General features: G+C 32.3%; 2 protein-coding genes across 4 annotated transcripts; both read left to right on the forward strand.

Moving 5' to 3' along the window:
• The first annotated feature begins 85 nt into the window (after positions 1-85).
• On the forward strand, positions 86-6,106 carry Nse4 (SMC5-SMC6 complex kleisin component Non-SMC element 1). 2 transcript variants are annotated; one of them, XM_085201298.1, is made up of 8 exons: positions 86-244; positions 467-658; positions 1,184-1,261; positions 3,575-3,693; positions 4,025-4,194; positions 5,034-5,224; positions 5,498-5,607; positions 5,879-6,106. In XM_085201298.1, exons 2-8 carry the CDS (start codon positions 592-594, stop codon positions 6,002-6,004), a joined length of 861 nt encoding a protein of 286 aa, XP_085057424.1. In that variant the 5' UTR covers positions 86-244; positions 467-591; the 3' UTR covers positions 6,005-6,106. The 2 variants fall into 2 exon arrangements, with proteins under 2 accessions (XP_085057424.1, XP_085057425.1); XM_085201299.1 differs by having other exon boundaries at positions 1,187-1,261.
• Positions 6,107-6,627: 521 nt separating this feature from the next.
• On the forward strand, positions 6,628-10,432 carry LOC146530442 (uncharacterized). 2 transcript variants are annotated; one of them, XM_085201301.1, is made up of 5 exons: positions 6,628-6,964; positions 7,942-8,073; positions 8,319-8,425; positions 8,926-9,009; positions 9,775-10,432. In XM_085201301.1, the coding sequence occupies exons 1-5, from the start codon at positions 6,907-6,909 to the stop codon at positions 9,865-9,867; spliced, it is 474 nt and encodes a 157-aa protein (XP_085057427.1). In that variant the 5' UTR covers positions 6,628-6,906; the 3' UTR covers positions 9,868-10,432. The 2 variants fall into 2 exon arrangements, with proteins under 2 accessions (XP_085057427.1, XP_085057428.1); XM_085201302.1 differs by having other exon boundaries at positions 6,631-6,964; positions 8,926-9,010; positions 9,779-10,432.
• Positions 10,433-13,323: the final 2,891 nt, after the last annotated feature.

Raw genomic sequence — 13,323 nt, forward strand, 5'->3', positions numbered from 1 at the left:
GACAGTTGACATTTGTAGCACAGAAGTCTCCCAACTATATTTAATGTACTGTATGTACTATATAACTATATTTAATTACCATTAAAAATAAAAAATAAGGTGGCAACATTGCTGAGAACCGAGAACGAGAAGTCAAAATGACATTTGTAATATTTGTATCATAGCATCAAGATCAAGAGTATAAACAAATTAACAAATGTTTCTTGCTTATTTATTTACAAATTAAGATTCATCAGCTATTAAGGTTTATAGTAGATAAGAACATTGAGTTATAATTGTTAAGATATTATTACTTGTTCTCGTTAAGATACTTGTTCTCGATAGGTTTTTTTTAAATAATTTATTTTCATTCGTATATTACTAATAAAGCTTTTGTTTGTTTGTTTTAGTGTTTGAACCAGTTCATTCACTACCATATAATATATTTAAATCTCTATCGGTTTATAATATCCTTCTAAATTTACAGCCTAATATCGTTCGTGTGTTATACTATACGTGACTGGTAGATAATAATCTACCAGTGCGCCTGTCATCGCAAAATCAGGCCATTAAATAAATAAGAAATTTATAAATGTCGTGTAAGTTATCATAATGTCTAATGATCCTGAAAGCGCCAAAAGGGACTATATAAATCTACTGGAACTTGTAAAAGTACTTCGTAAGTGTAATATTTCGTTAATATTTATTATTATGTTAAAAACTGAAGTGGTTTTCATCATATCATATGATGTAATGTAGTATACATTACTATGTTACAATTAGAAATACTTTAACAATTTAATTCAATCTAAGAATATATCAAAGTGTTTTTTTAGTAATAAAATAAATCAGCTTCATGCTGTATCCCGCACACAGCAAGGTAGGCAGAGGGAACCTAGTGTTAAGACATTCCATTCCCCACTTTCTGCCGAATTTTTGAGGCCTTGTGTGTTGAGTGGCAGAACTCTACACCGCACTTTGCCTCAACACCAGAGCGAAGAAATTTAAATATAAACTCAAATAAATATTTCATTTCCTCAAGTGGGGATCGGACCCACAATTGTTGCATTACAGTCACACCCTTGTGCCGCTGCACCATAATTATATAATTAACATAACTTTAAAAATAAATGTTTTCACTAATATATTTTTTAAGTTATTAGACTTACGTTTTAATAAGTCTTACATGTTTATTCTTTTACAGCAGCAGACAATCCAGCTGTGGGAATAAATCAGGCACAACAAATTATATCTCAAGAAATATCTTTACATAATTCTCAGTGTAAGTATAAAAATATTTGTATTTTTTTTAACTTCACACCGTTTCCTACCAAAGTAGTGAGAGACAATGGAGTGCTAAATGCTACATTCTCTGCATACTTCTGGTGCCTGGTCCACTGTTGTTAGCTTCTTCATATGTTTTCAAAGATTTACTGAGGTCTCTTCTACCTCTTATACCATTGTAATATATATGATTATATACATTAATGGTAAGATAAGTAAGTATAAGCAAATATAAGGATTTGTATAGAAAATAGCATTAATATCAAAAATGTTATAGAGCTATTGAATATCCAAAACAAAGAAGTATCCATAACCAAATCTTAAGAAATATTTTTGATACTTTTATGGCAGGACAAAGACTTATTACTTACAAATTTTTGATTTTATCTGGCTGATGTGACACACTAGTGCTTTATACCAAGTAGTGATAAGAAATTTTGTAACTAGAAAAATATCAACAACAAATATCACAAACTGTCAATAACAGATTGCTTAAAAAATAATTTTACAAAAATCTATTATCCTTAAACAAAATTATAGACCAATCCCAAATAATATAATATAATTAATAGTGATGTTTCGTTCCAGTCGTAACATTTTCCCAGAATGTAATATGCTAGATAACTGTTCGGGAACAGTTCTGAGTAGACAAACCGAACTGTTCTGAAACGAGAAAGGGTCTTTCCAAGTACCAAGACTGTTCTGTTCCGACTATTAATTTTGTTCACACATGTTCACTATTCCTAAGCTGTTCTACTAATTTAAATATTTACAATTTAGAGTTGTAAATTGTTCCGTTCCGAACACTTATTTAATTTCAATGATGGTAACTCTCTAAATTATTCTTCGGTGTTCCTTTGTGTTTGTTATTTGTTTCTGAGATTATAGGGTTAAAATAAATCAACTTCACACTGTGTGTATAGTCTATATATCATCATCGCCATAATCACCACCATTATCATCATCATTGTGTGTATTCTAGGCCTTATTTACTTACATGATGTTTTAAGGAATTTTGAATCCCAATTAAAATATAATTGGGATTTTTTAGTTCACAGTTACTGTTAAGACACTTCCTATCCAACTCCTAAACCTACTGTAGGTTTCACGGCATGAAATTGTATAAGCATATGTATATCTACGTCAGTGTTTATTTTAGATGTTCAGTATTTACATTATGACATAGGAAGAGTGTGTGTCTGTACAGCATGTCAGGTTTTTTAAAGACTAATCTGTTAAATAAAAGGTGTGTGCAACTCTCTATTTTTACATTCATGTTACTACTTGGTCCCTACCCATTTTTCCATCTCTTAAATATATAGCATTATTCGGTACCTCTTTTCAACACATGACTTTGTGTTAGTCCAGTAACAGTAAATGAATGGAGGTCATTAGCACTAGAAGGTCTCGTCTTTCTCTACAATATAAAATTTAATGAAATAAATATTGTTGAATATGGCTCTATTGATTCATGTCAAGGAAATCTAAACTTATTTCTCCTATACAGAGTAATTCCTTGAAACTATTTGGTGTTATGGAACGTACGTTTGACTGACTGCAGACAACTCAAACTTGCTTATAATGCAATGCTTTCATTCAAAAACACTGCATAATAACTAATGCATCTTGGTTTTCCACTGAGTTTCAGCTAAATCGATATTTAACGATACCCACAGACACAGTGTAACTGGAAATTACCAACAGATCATACACTCATCACATTGAAAAACTTCTCAACATGATGATGATGATTTTTGTGCTTTTTGTGCTGCTTCTTTGTTTTTCTTAATTGAGTTATCTTTTATGAGAAGTAAATAGCTTACGTTCATCAGGGCCATGCTTGTCTTCATCATGTTTATCATAATTAAATCTTACGGTCTTTGAATGACTAGAAGACCAGGACCATTAGATGTACAAAGGTCAATATTAGTGCTGTCGTCTGTCGTACATTGTATAGATTGGACGTTGGTGGTTTTTGCCCATATTGATTGTGCTGCAATTAGAGTGGCTTTTATAAATTTTAATGCCTTTTTTGCCTCATCTTTGTAAGAATTAGCCATTTATTATGGTTTATAAACCTAATTGGAAAGTGGCTATTTCCAATTACATTTTTAAATCATCCAGGCATGCACAGATGTACACAAAATTTGATTCAAATTGGTTCAAATTGAAGTTGCTTAGGAGATGTAGTGTGACAAAGATATAATATAGAAGAATTATAAAAGATATTCCTGAAATGTATACCCAAACGTGGATTGAGCCTACTACCATCGAGTGTTATTCAATCGATTATTTTTTATATATTTTACAGATAATAGTGTGTTAGACGCAAGACTTTCAAGCTGTACCACTAAAGCTGTTGTCACATTAACGTCGAATGCTTCAAACGAAATCAATACATATGATAAAGATGCTTATGCAAAACACGTGGCGAGTATATATTGCTAAATAAAATTTGAATTTAAATTAATTTAAATATAATTAAATGACAATAAAAAAATATTATTCTTTTCTTGTTCACATTATTTATTGTATTTAAAAAAAAACTTTTTAAAATTAAACTTTAACCCAATTAACTGGGACCTAGACTTATCCAGGTATTCTTCGACTCCCTTTGTTGTTACCAGGGCGATTAAATTAAAATATTATATGTTTAATTTCCCGAGTGGGAATCGAACACTCAATAGTTTACAACCATACTCTTGTGCCAATATATATTATTTTCTATTGTCATTTTGATATTTCCATTTTTAAATGACAGGCGTGTAATCCAATGTTTTGGCATTTCCCATTTCCAAAAGAAGTGCCGGTGATATCTTACTTGTATGGTACGTTTGAACCAACTTTGCCGGAACCAAAGAAGAGGGCAGTAAGGAAAGTGGTTAACAAGCAAATAGCGGGTTCGGCTCGTGCCCTCGCTAAATTGGCAAAGTATGTTTTTTTTATTCTTGTTTTTTTTTCTTTAGCGTTCTTATTCTTTTGCCCTTTCGCAGTATCCCGCAGGTAGCGGGGTGGGCATAGGGAACCTAGTGTTAAGACAATGCGGTCACCATTTTTTAACTAATTTTTAACATGGAACTAGGCGCCTCGTTTTGTCCATCAGATTGAGGAAATGAAAATAATTTATACCTCCGAGTATCTTTTACTTATTACTTTAGTTTCACATCGTAACCTGTATATAGCGGGCAGAGAGGCTGTTTTCATATTGTTGCATATTGAATGGTGGGACTCAACGTCGCACTTATTCTCCCGGTGTAGTAAAGAACATAATTTAATGCTGTCATTCCTCAGACTGGATGTCGAATTCACAACCATCTAGCTTAAAAGCTTGACTCTGTCTCGACAATTACCTATACAGAAAATGAGGAACGGAATGTCTTAACACTAAATCTGCTTATTCTGTCATGTGGGAAAAAATAGATTAGATAGTAAAAATGCTAGAAATTGTTTGAAACTGGATTTTGTTGTTCTTGTGAATATTAAAATAAATCGCGGCCTTCGTGGTACAGCGGCATATAAAACTGACCTTAAATGTGACGATTGTGGGCTTATTTCCATTTTATTATTTTTATTTCTTCTCTATATACCAAGACAAATCGCGATGTTGATTAACATTGCATGTTAACCACTTAACATGCAATGTTTCGAAAATTGGGCAGAAAGTTCGGAACGGAGTTTCTTAATTAGGTTACCTCTGCCTAGTCTGCTATATGCGGGCGGCCTACAAAAATGTAGTACACAGTAACTACAAAGAGATTTTTTTATTTCAGTATACAAAACAATACAAAAGAAAATCCTGATGCGGCCTCTAAAATATACCAATTTTTAAAAGAGCAAACGGAGAATGGCTCCTGTAGTTATTTCCACTTAGTATTGAACCCTACGAGTTTTTCTAAAACCGTGGAGAACATATACAATGTGGCGTGTTTGGTTAGAGACAACCTAGTTGCCATTTATATACGTGAGTATTTATTTATTAACTAGTTTTTAACTTTGAGGCAGTCGTGGCGCAATGGCAGAGCGTACTCGGAGGAATAGAATATTTAATATTTTCAACACGCAATGTTTTGAAAATTTGCCGAGAAGTGTAGAAGGTAGTGTCTTAACTACAGGTTCCCAGGTTCGCTTTGCCTAGTCTACTATGTGCGGGATACAGCGTAAAAAGATAAACAATAATTAGTAATATTTTAGTATGATAAACTTTTAGTATTTTATTCTATTTTAATTATTACAGATAGAGAATCAGGGTTGCCACATGTAAAATATTTGCCGGTCAAAAAGGGGGAGTCAGTGAATACAAATAGGAAACACTTCATAGAGTCAATTGATATGCAACGGTGGAGAGTGAGATTTTTTTAATATTATATATATAAAAAAAATGTATTGTGAACAAGATATATAACGCAACGGAGTGTCTTAACACTAAGTTCCCTCTGCCTACCCTGCTATGTGCGGGATACAGCGTTAAACTGATTTATTTATATAATGAAAAATACTTTTATTGGCAAATTAATACTTACAAACATCTACTATTTTAAAAGATAAATGTTAAAATAAAAAAGGCTTTCCCATATTTTTTTTAGTTTAGTTCATATCTCTTTTTTTAATATTTTAGGATATGGTTGAGGCACTACAGATAAGAAGACCTTTGCTTTCTTCTAATGACAGTGTCATTGAAGATACCCTTGACGATGATGATGATAATGGTGGTGATTATGATGATGATGATATGTCAAGTTGACATTCTATATATATATTGTTATATGTTACAATAAAACCAAATATTTCATGTTTTTTATTATTTTTATAATGTTTTGTATTAAATAAACTTAGACTTTATGCATTTTTGTCTTCCTTTTCTCCTATGCTTGAGTCTTTTAATTAATATATATGCTTAATTATACACTGTGAAGTAAGGCCAGTCGTGGCTCATGATCACAAGCGTGCGACTGAATTTACTAAACAATTGGTATAAAGTACCAAGAATAAAAAAGATGAATAGAAAGATGTTTTATTTAAATATTTATTTAGTCTAGAAAGTTTTGTATTAAAGGTCATATTTACTAAACCGTTTAAAAATAATAGTATTTATTACTTACATATTACTTAAAATAATACACTACATGTAAAAATGTTACACTATATTACTTAAAATTACATAGTATCTTCAATACATTTATATTGAAAAAAACGATGAAAGTAAATTGTAAATATTGAGATAAAAATAGAATATTGCAAATTGCATCCAATACATTAATCTAGAGTATAAACTCAATATTTGTGATAGATAACAATTGTGAGTACTTTTGAATACAATTTTTTATCTTTAGTTAAATTGATTAACTGTATTTTGTATCTTATTTTATGTCAAACATCAATGTCAAACTTTCGAAACAAAACACGTCATACTTGAATTAAATTAAATACAGAACTGAAAATATTTATTCTTCACTCACTCCTTCAGTTTTTGGAAAAGTGGACCGTTAAAACTAAAATTTAAACATTTTCTTTCAAAATAATTTATTAATCATCATATTTTTGATATTATTGAAATAATCCAAACAATTTCGCAATATTTCAGAGCGGATATTGTTATCAAGTTTGTGTAGGATTTAAAGCGATTATTTCGTTTATATACACACAATGGACCGTATTGTTGAAGAAAACGAAACGTCGACCATGTTCAATCCTATTACTTTTGGTAAGTATTAATATAATTAATATTTCAAGATTATTACTAAGTAATACATCGCATCCTGGTAGAAAAAAGTGAAAAATATATTTATCACATAGCAAAGTAGGCAGAGAAAACATAGAGTTACGACCGTCTCTTCACGATGCATCGCCTAATTTTCCAGGTATTGCGTATTGCAGTGCTGTTGAGAGACCTGTGCGAGACCTACACCATAAGAATATAAATATAACATACAAATTTAGCAAATATTTCATAAAGTAAAAATAAACATCACACAAGTATCACTACAATATAAACATTCTGCCTGAGTGGGCATTGAACGCACAAAACACAATGCCTCCAGAATTCGGCGGAAAGTGGAGAACAATGTGTCTTGCCACTATGTTCTCTCTGCCTGTGGGCCTTTACGCTGTAGTATAGCTGATATTTTTTTTCTATATAAAAATATAGAAAAAAAATATCAGCTTTACTACTTCAGCTTTTCAAACTTTACACTTTACTTGTGTAGTAATGGTTGGACTTTAAATATTAATTTGCAATTAGAAGAACCCTCAAATGAAACTTTATTAAACTATGAACCATTTTAATTGAGAAAACACTTATCAGTTTAGGGTGTAACCTGCTAACAGCCTATTCTCTATGAAATTAAAATAAAGGTCAATTTTAGAATTATTTTTTAAATTTCTTTTTCTTTTTACATAATGAAAATACCAAAAAAGGTAGCTTATACAATATATATCTTTTAATATTTTCCTGGGAATCAAAGCTACTAAAGCTATGTATTTCATTCACAATGGCATATTTAGTGGGATATTTAAAATTAAATTTAAGTAACAAAATATATATTTTAAAATAATATATATTAGTTAAATACTTGAACATTTAATTTATAATTATTTTCACAACAATAAATTCTTTTGTAAAGTTTAAATAATTTCTATATACATGTTAGTATATACTTGTTTCTTGTATTTTTTTTTCAGTACTACAGGTTTTAGCTAACTATGGTTGGTATTTAGTAGGAGCAGCAATAGCTTCTATTTATTTACTACAGAAACTGAGACCAAAGATAGACAGTTGGAAACAAGCAAGAGAGGATGCTGAGTATCATAAAAGTATGTGTTGAACTTCAAATTAACTTTCTTTTTAGATTAAAAAATAAAAAATAACAGTTTATTTAATCTATTTTATCTTTTTAATAGACAGACACTTTAGAGTGTGTCATACACAATTATAACTCATTTTCAATTAACTATGGGGCAAAGCCACAAGCCAGTTTTAAAGGAACAGATTGAGTGAATTTAATATTCTTTAAAGAACATTTTTTTTATTTTCTTAAGTATTTATTTATTAATTTCAGATCCTGATAAGGCATTGTCCCGCATGGAAGCAATACAACGTGCAAGGGAACAACAACAAGCCCTCCTAGAGGCAGCCTCACAAAGAGCTTTAGAACAACAGAAAGAGGTATTAAACATATTATTATTATTTTTTTAAGTTTACCTGCATCCCACACTGCAGGGCAGGTTGACTTTGTCTATGATACAGGTGAAAAGAAAATAATTTAAATATTAATATAATTTCCATTCAAGAATTAAAATTAAAGATAAAATTATAATAATGGCTCAAAATAATTAGTTTGGGGCCTCATTCTATATCCCGCACATAGCAAGGTAGGCTTTTTTATAGTATGTAACCTTTAAGTAAGTTTATTATATATAAAAATTTAGCAAACATTTGTACATTAACCTAAAATCCTGTTTTTTTTTTCCTTTTTATTGTAGTGGTTGCCTGGAAGAGACCTGTCGCTACCCTTAAACCAATGCTTTTCTTTCTGAATTTTTTTTCTTTTTGAGGTTAATAGTGTTGGTGTAAAAAAGTATTAAATAATTATCATTATTATTACTAGAATGTGTAATATTTACTACATATTAATTTATAAATATTTTTCTTTATTTTTATTTTAGCGTGAAGAAAAGAAACGTCAAGAAAATTTAGAAAGGCTGGAAAAGTATGGAAAAGCCAGTGGACAGAAATTGGGATCTGATGAAGGTAGGTAACAGCTTTGATTTGTATAATTAATATGGTCTATGAGTTGTGGCCGGTCTTAAGTTATATTTTACGCATTGTTCACTTGGGAAGAATATATTAAAAAATAAGAAAAATCCTAAAATGAAATCTGCCCAGCCGGCTGCAGCTAATTCATTCATTCATTTCGGCCACGACGCGTCTACCGTATTTACTGTAAAAACACATCGCCGCACAGAACAGTAAACTGCACAAATTTTATTCGCGGCGTTCGTCGCATTTTTACCTTTTTGTAATAAAACTTTAAAATGTACCGAATTTCTTCGTCACATACGTTCATATTGCTTGCTTGAAAAACAATTGAAAAATGGCGGGATCTAGTTTTTTTAAATTATTAATTGCATCTTCACAACGTCACATTTAATGGTATTAAAACCAGCCTGTTACATTCAGTACAGCCAAAGAGGTTTGATCACAATAATACATTCATAATACGAAAATACTTTTGCCCCGACCTATTATATGCACGGACTGTCTTAACATTAGGTTCCTTCTGTGTGCGGGATAAAGCGTCAAGCTGATTTAATTTTTTAAATAAATTAATCAGGTTCACGCTGAATCCCGCACACAGCAGGGTAGGCAGAGGGAATCTAGTGTAAATAAATATTTAATCTCGTGTTGTGGGTTCGATCCCCACTCGAGTATGGATCGAACCCATAACTAGTCGATATGACAATCACATTTTGTGCCCGTGCGCCACGACTGGCCTTAATTTAAATTGTTTATTCGCAGATTATCTACCTCTAAGTGGCGGCGCGTCGACTTCTTCATACAAACCGCCGAAACGATCAGCATGTTCGCGCGGGGGTTGTGGGCGGTAGTCACAAAAATTACTTAATTAAAAATTAATACATACATTAATATCTATATGTAATGTGTATGTATGTAAGACTTTGTACTCCAAATTTATTGTTTTATATGTGAAGTTGTTGTTTTAACTTTAAATTCATTATTGAAACTTAAACTAAATGTCCACTTAAAAAAGTGCAATTTATAGCAAATAATTTATTAAAAGATAAAAAACAGAATATTAAATTATATAATGTGAATTTGATTCATTAAAAAATAATTTGAAGTCATATAAGTATAAATGTATATAAGTTCTTTTTTACTATTTTCGTTTAGGACTTTGCCTAAACGAAAATAGTAAGTAGTAAGTGTTTTTCCATAAAAAATAACATAAATAAGATATTATAACATATATTGACTAGATAGTCCTTTAATGTCTAGATTTATTATGTTGTCTGTAACATAATATGCCTACAGACAAATATAAGCTTTTTAAAATGACTAAACAAATTGGTTTTAGGGAAGAAAATAAGGAAATGGAAGTTTTGTATTTACATAATAAATAATAAAGTTATATTCAATTTATTATAACAAAAATGTGATTGTTTTCTTTTCCACTTTATGTTTTTTTTAAATGTATATGTCAGAAATAATATCTATATGTTAATTGCCACCGCGTCGTAGAATTTGAGTATAAGGCGACGATTGCGGGTTCGAGTCCCACTCGAGAAATTGATTTTTTTTAGATTTACGCGTTGAGTGTTAGAACTCAATGTCCCGCCTCGTTACCAAAACGATGAACGAAATATATTAAATATTTTATTACCTCGAGTGAGAATCGAGGCCACAACCCACCACACCACTTCGCCACGACCAATTTATTATATCGCTGTTTTGGTAAAAGCGCAAGGATGAGTTCCGCTGTGCACTTAATAATGCACCAGTGCTAGTACACGCGCACTCGTTGCATTTCCTGAAGGACCAGTAGTGGGATAGGTAATTAGGTACTAAATGAAGCGGTGGTCTTGTGCCAAAGTCCGCTTATTATGGTACCTCATATACATAAATAGAGGTGAAAGTAAAGTAAAGTAAAATACTCTTTATTGTACACCAAACATGTATCACAATCAGGAGAGATAATATTGTTATGATAGTACAATAGGCGGCCTTATTGCTAAATGAGCAATCTCTTCCAGGCAACCTTGGGGTAGAGGAGATCATTGATTAAATGGGAAGAGGTGCACTGAGTATGTCATTATTATAGATACGACAATACATACACTTATAAAAAAATAAACCTACACATATACATACATACACAAACACATACACACATATACATACATACACACATATATATATATATATATATATATATGTATGAAAATATATAAATACATACTTAAACACATTATTTGGGTACATAAATATACAATAATTGAAGGAAGGAAGGAATTGAAGGAATTTTTAGAGATAAGGTATTCTGGGAGCGGAGAGAGAGATCATGTGATTCACTTAAAAACTTGAATCGTTCTTTAAGATATGGAGGGGAGAACTGGTTGAAAAGAACGTTATACAGAAGACAGAGAACATGTGTATTCCGGCGAAGTCGAATTGGGAGCCACTTGAGCTTTGCACGGAATTCGGAAACATGGTCATTTTTGCGGAGTCCAAATATGAACCTTATGCAGATATTTTGGAGACGCTCAAGCTTGTTTAATTGCTCCTCTTTTAAGTCGAGATAAGAACAGTCAGCATAATCAAGAATTGGTAATAGGAGGGATTGTGCCAGCGTGTGTCCGTAAACGCGATGGTTCTGGGCTCGAATTCAACTCGGAGGAATGACAAATTCGATATTTCCATTTCTTCGCTCTAGTAACGTCAAATACGTCGAAAAGATGAATAGAAGTGTCTCAATACTAGCATAGTACCCTGTTATATTCAGGATACAGCGAGAAGCTTACACCCTTTCACTATCATCACCCTTACGCAGGCATTTAGCTTGCTTGAGAAAATGAATGTGCATAATAATATTAATTTTCTTTATTCTCTGAACGCCCTGTTTTATCTTATTACCAGAGCGAGGAAATAAAAATAGTTTCCTGCCCCCGAGTAGGGGACGAACCCACGACTATCGCTTAGAATCATTCTTTTGTCAACTGCGCTGCGATATCGTCGATATCTCATTTCTATTGCTTTTAATATAAAATAGTGGTTTTTTATCTTTTTCTTTGAACACTTTAGAAAGTAACGGCTTTGTAATAATAAAGAAATAAAAAACTCCGATAGAAAAAGTATGCAATAGCTAGGTCAGATTTTATAGTTGATTGTTATTTGATATCACTGTGGGTTTAGTGGTTAACTTATATAATACATACGATAGGTTGTAGGTTCTAGTAACGAGTGAAGCCAAGAACACTGCGACACCTTCGAAAGACACAGCGCGGTGTTTAATTCCGCCAATACTCACGCAATGTGAATGTAAATAATTATCGGCGCAGTGGGACAACGTCTGATTCGATGCGAACTTGTGGAAATGAATCAGTTGCACAGGGCCGGTTGTGGCGCAAGACTCTAAACGCGACTGGTGGTTTCGATTCCCACTCGAGGGAATTAAATATTTAATATTTTCATTTTATCGCTCTGGTAACCAGGCAAAGCGTAGTGTTGAGTTTCGCCACTCAAAACACAAAGCGGAAGTACCTAAATGGGAACAGAGTGTCTCAACACAAAGTTCCCTTTTCCTACCCTGCTACATGCGGGGTGAAATTAAATAAAAGCTTTTAAAAAAAACCATTTTGAATGTAAATGACAATCTCCCGTAAATTCAACCCACGACCCACGAGCCACGACCGTCGCGCTTACAGTCAGTTGCAAAATCATAAAAAAGATAATAGAAATTCAACCATAACGTAATCTTACCATAGTAATTGAGATTAGAAAAGCATTTTGTAAAGTAAATAATAAATTCCGTGATTTCAATTACAGTTTGCGACTGTACAGTTTGTATTGCGATATTTTGTTCGAGGTTAGGAAGGTAGAGCATAGCGGATAAAGTAATTAATTTCTATCGTAATATTTCCTTGCGGCGTTGAGTTCCGCTGCGTAGCATGTGATGTTCCAATCTTAAGCGGAAAGTTGAGATCGTCGTGGCAAAGTACAAGTGTGTGGTAGACGCGACGTTTGTGGGTTCGATTCCCATTCGGGGGAATGAAATCCTTAATATTTTCAATTTTTATTTTTTCGCTCTGGTAACAAGGCAAAGCGCGGCGTTTTGCTCCGCCACTCTACACGCAATGTCTCGAGCGACGGTGCGTGGGGAACGTACTGTCTTAACACTAGATTCCCTACTGTACTATACGCGGAATATAGCGAGATGATGGAAAAAAGAGTAGAGAAAAAATTGAAGAATGTAAAATGGTGTAAGACTTCCTTTTTAATACGCTATTATAAGGCAGGTCGATTTGTAACTTTGTAATGAAGTCCAA

The sequence above is a fragment of the Heliconius melpomene genome, chromosome 17, assembly GCF_056956725.1.
Source record: "Heliconius melpomene rosina isolate 202511_hmr_F chromosome 17, ASM5695672v1, whole genome shotgun sequence".
In the NCBI taxonomy this organism is placed as follows: Eukaryota; Metazoa; Arthropoda; class Insecta; order Lepidoptera; family Nymphalidae; genus Heliconius; species Heliconius melpomene.

Excerpts from the sequence above, each read along its gene's own strand:
- LOC146530442 (XM_085201301.1), top strand. The coding sequence starts at position 6,907 with ATGGACCGTATTGTTGAAGAAAACGAAACGTCGACCATGTTCAATCCT. Across the intron at positions 8,426-8,925 it reads CTTTAGAACAACAGAAAGAG|CGTGAAGAAAAGAAACGTCA; the intron begins GTATTAAACATA and ends TTTTTATTTTAG. Across the intron at positions 9,010-9,774 it reads AGAAATTGGGATCTGATGAA|GCAGATTATCTACCTCTAAG; the intron begins GGTAGGTAACAG and ends AATTGTTTATTC.
- Nse4 (XM_085201298.1), top strand. The coding sequence starts at position 592 with ATGTCTAATGATCCTGAAAGCGCCAAAAGGGACTATATAAATCTACTG. Across the intron at positions 659-1,183 it reads GGAACTTGTAAAAGTACTTC|CAGCAGACAATCCAGCTGTG; the intron begins GTAAGTGTAATA and ends ATTCTTTTACAG. Across the intron at positions 4,195-5,033 it reads GCCCTCGCTAAATTGGCAAA|TATACAAAACAATACAAAAG; the intron begins GTATGTTTTTTT and ends TTTTTATTTCAG.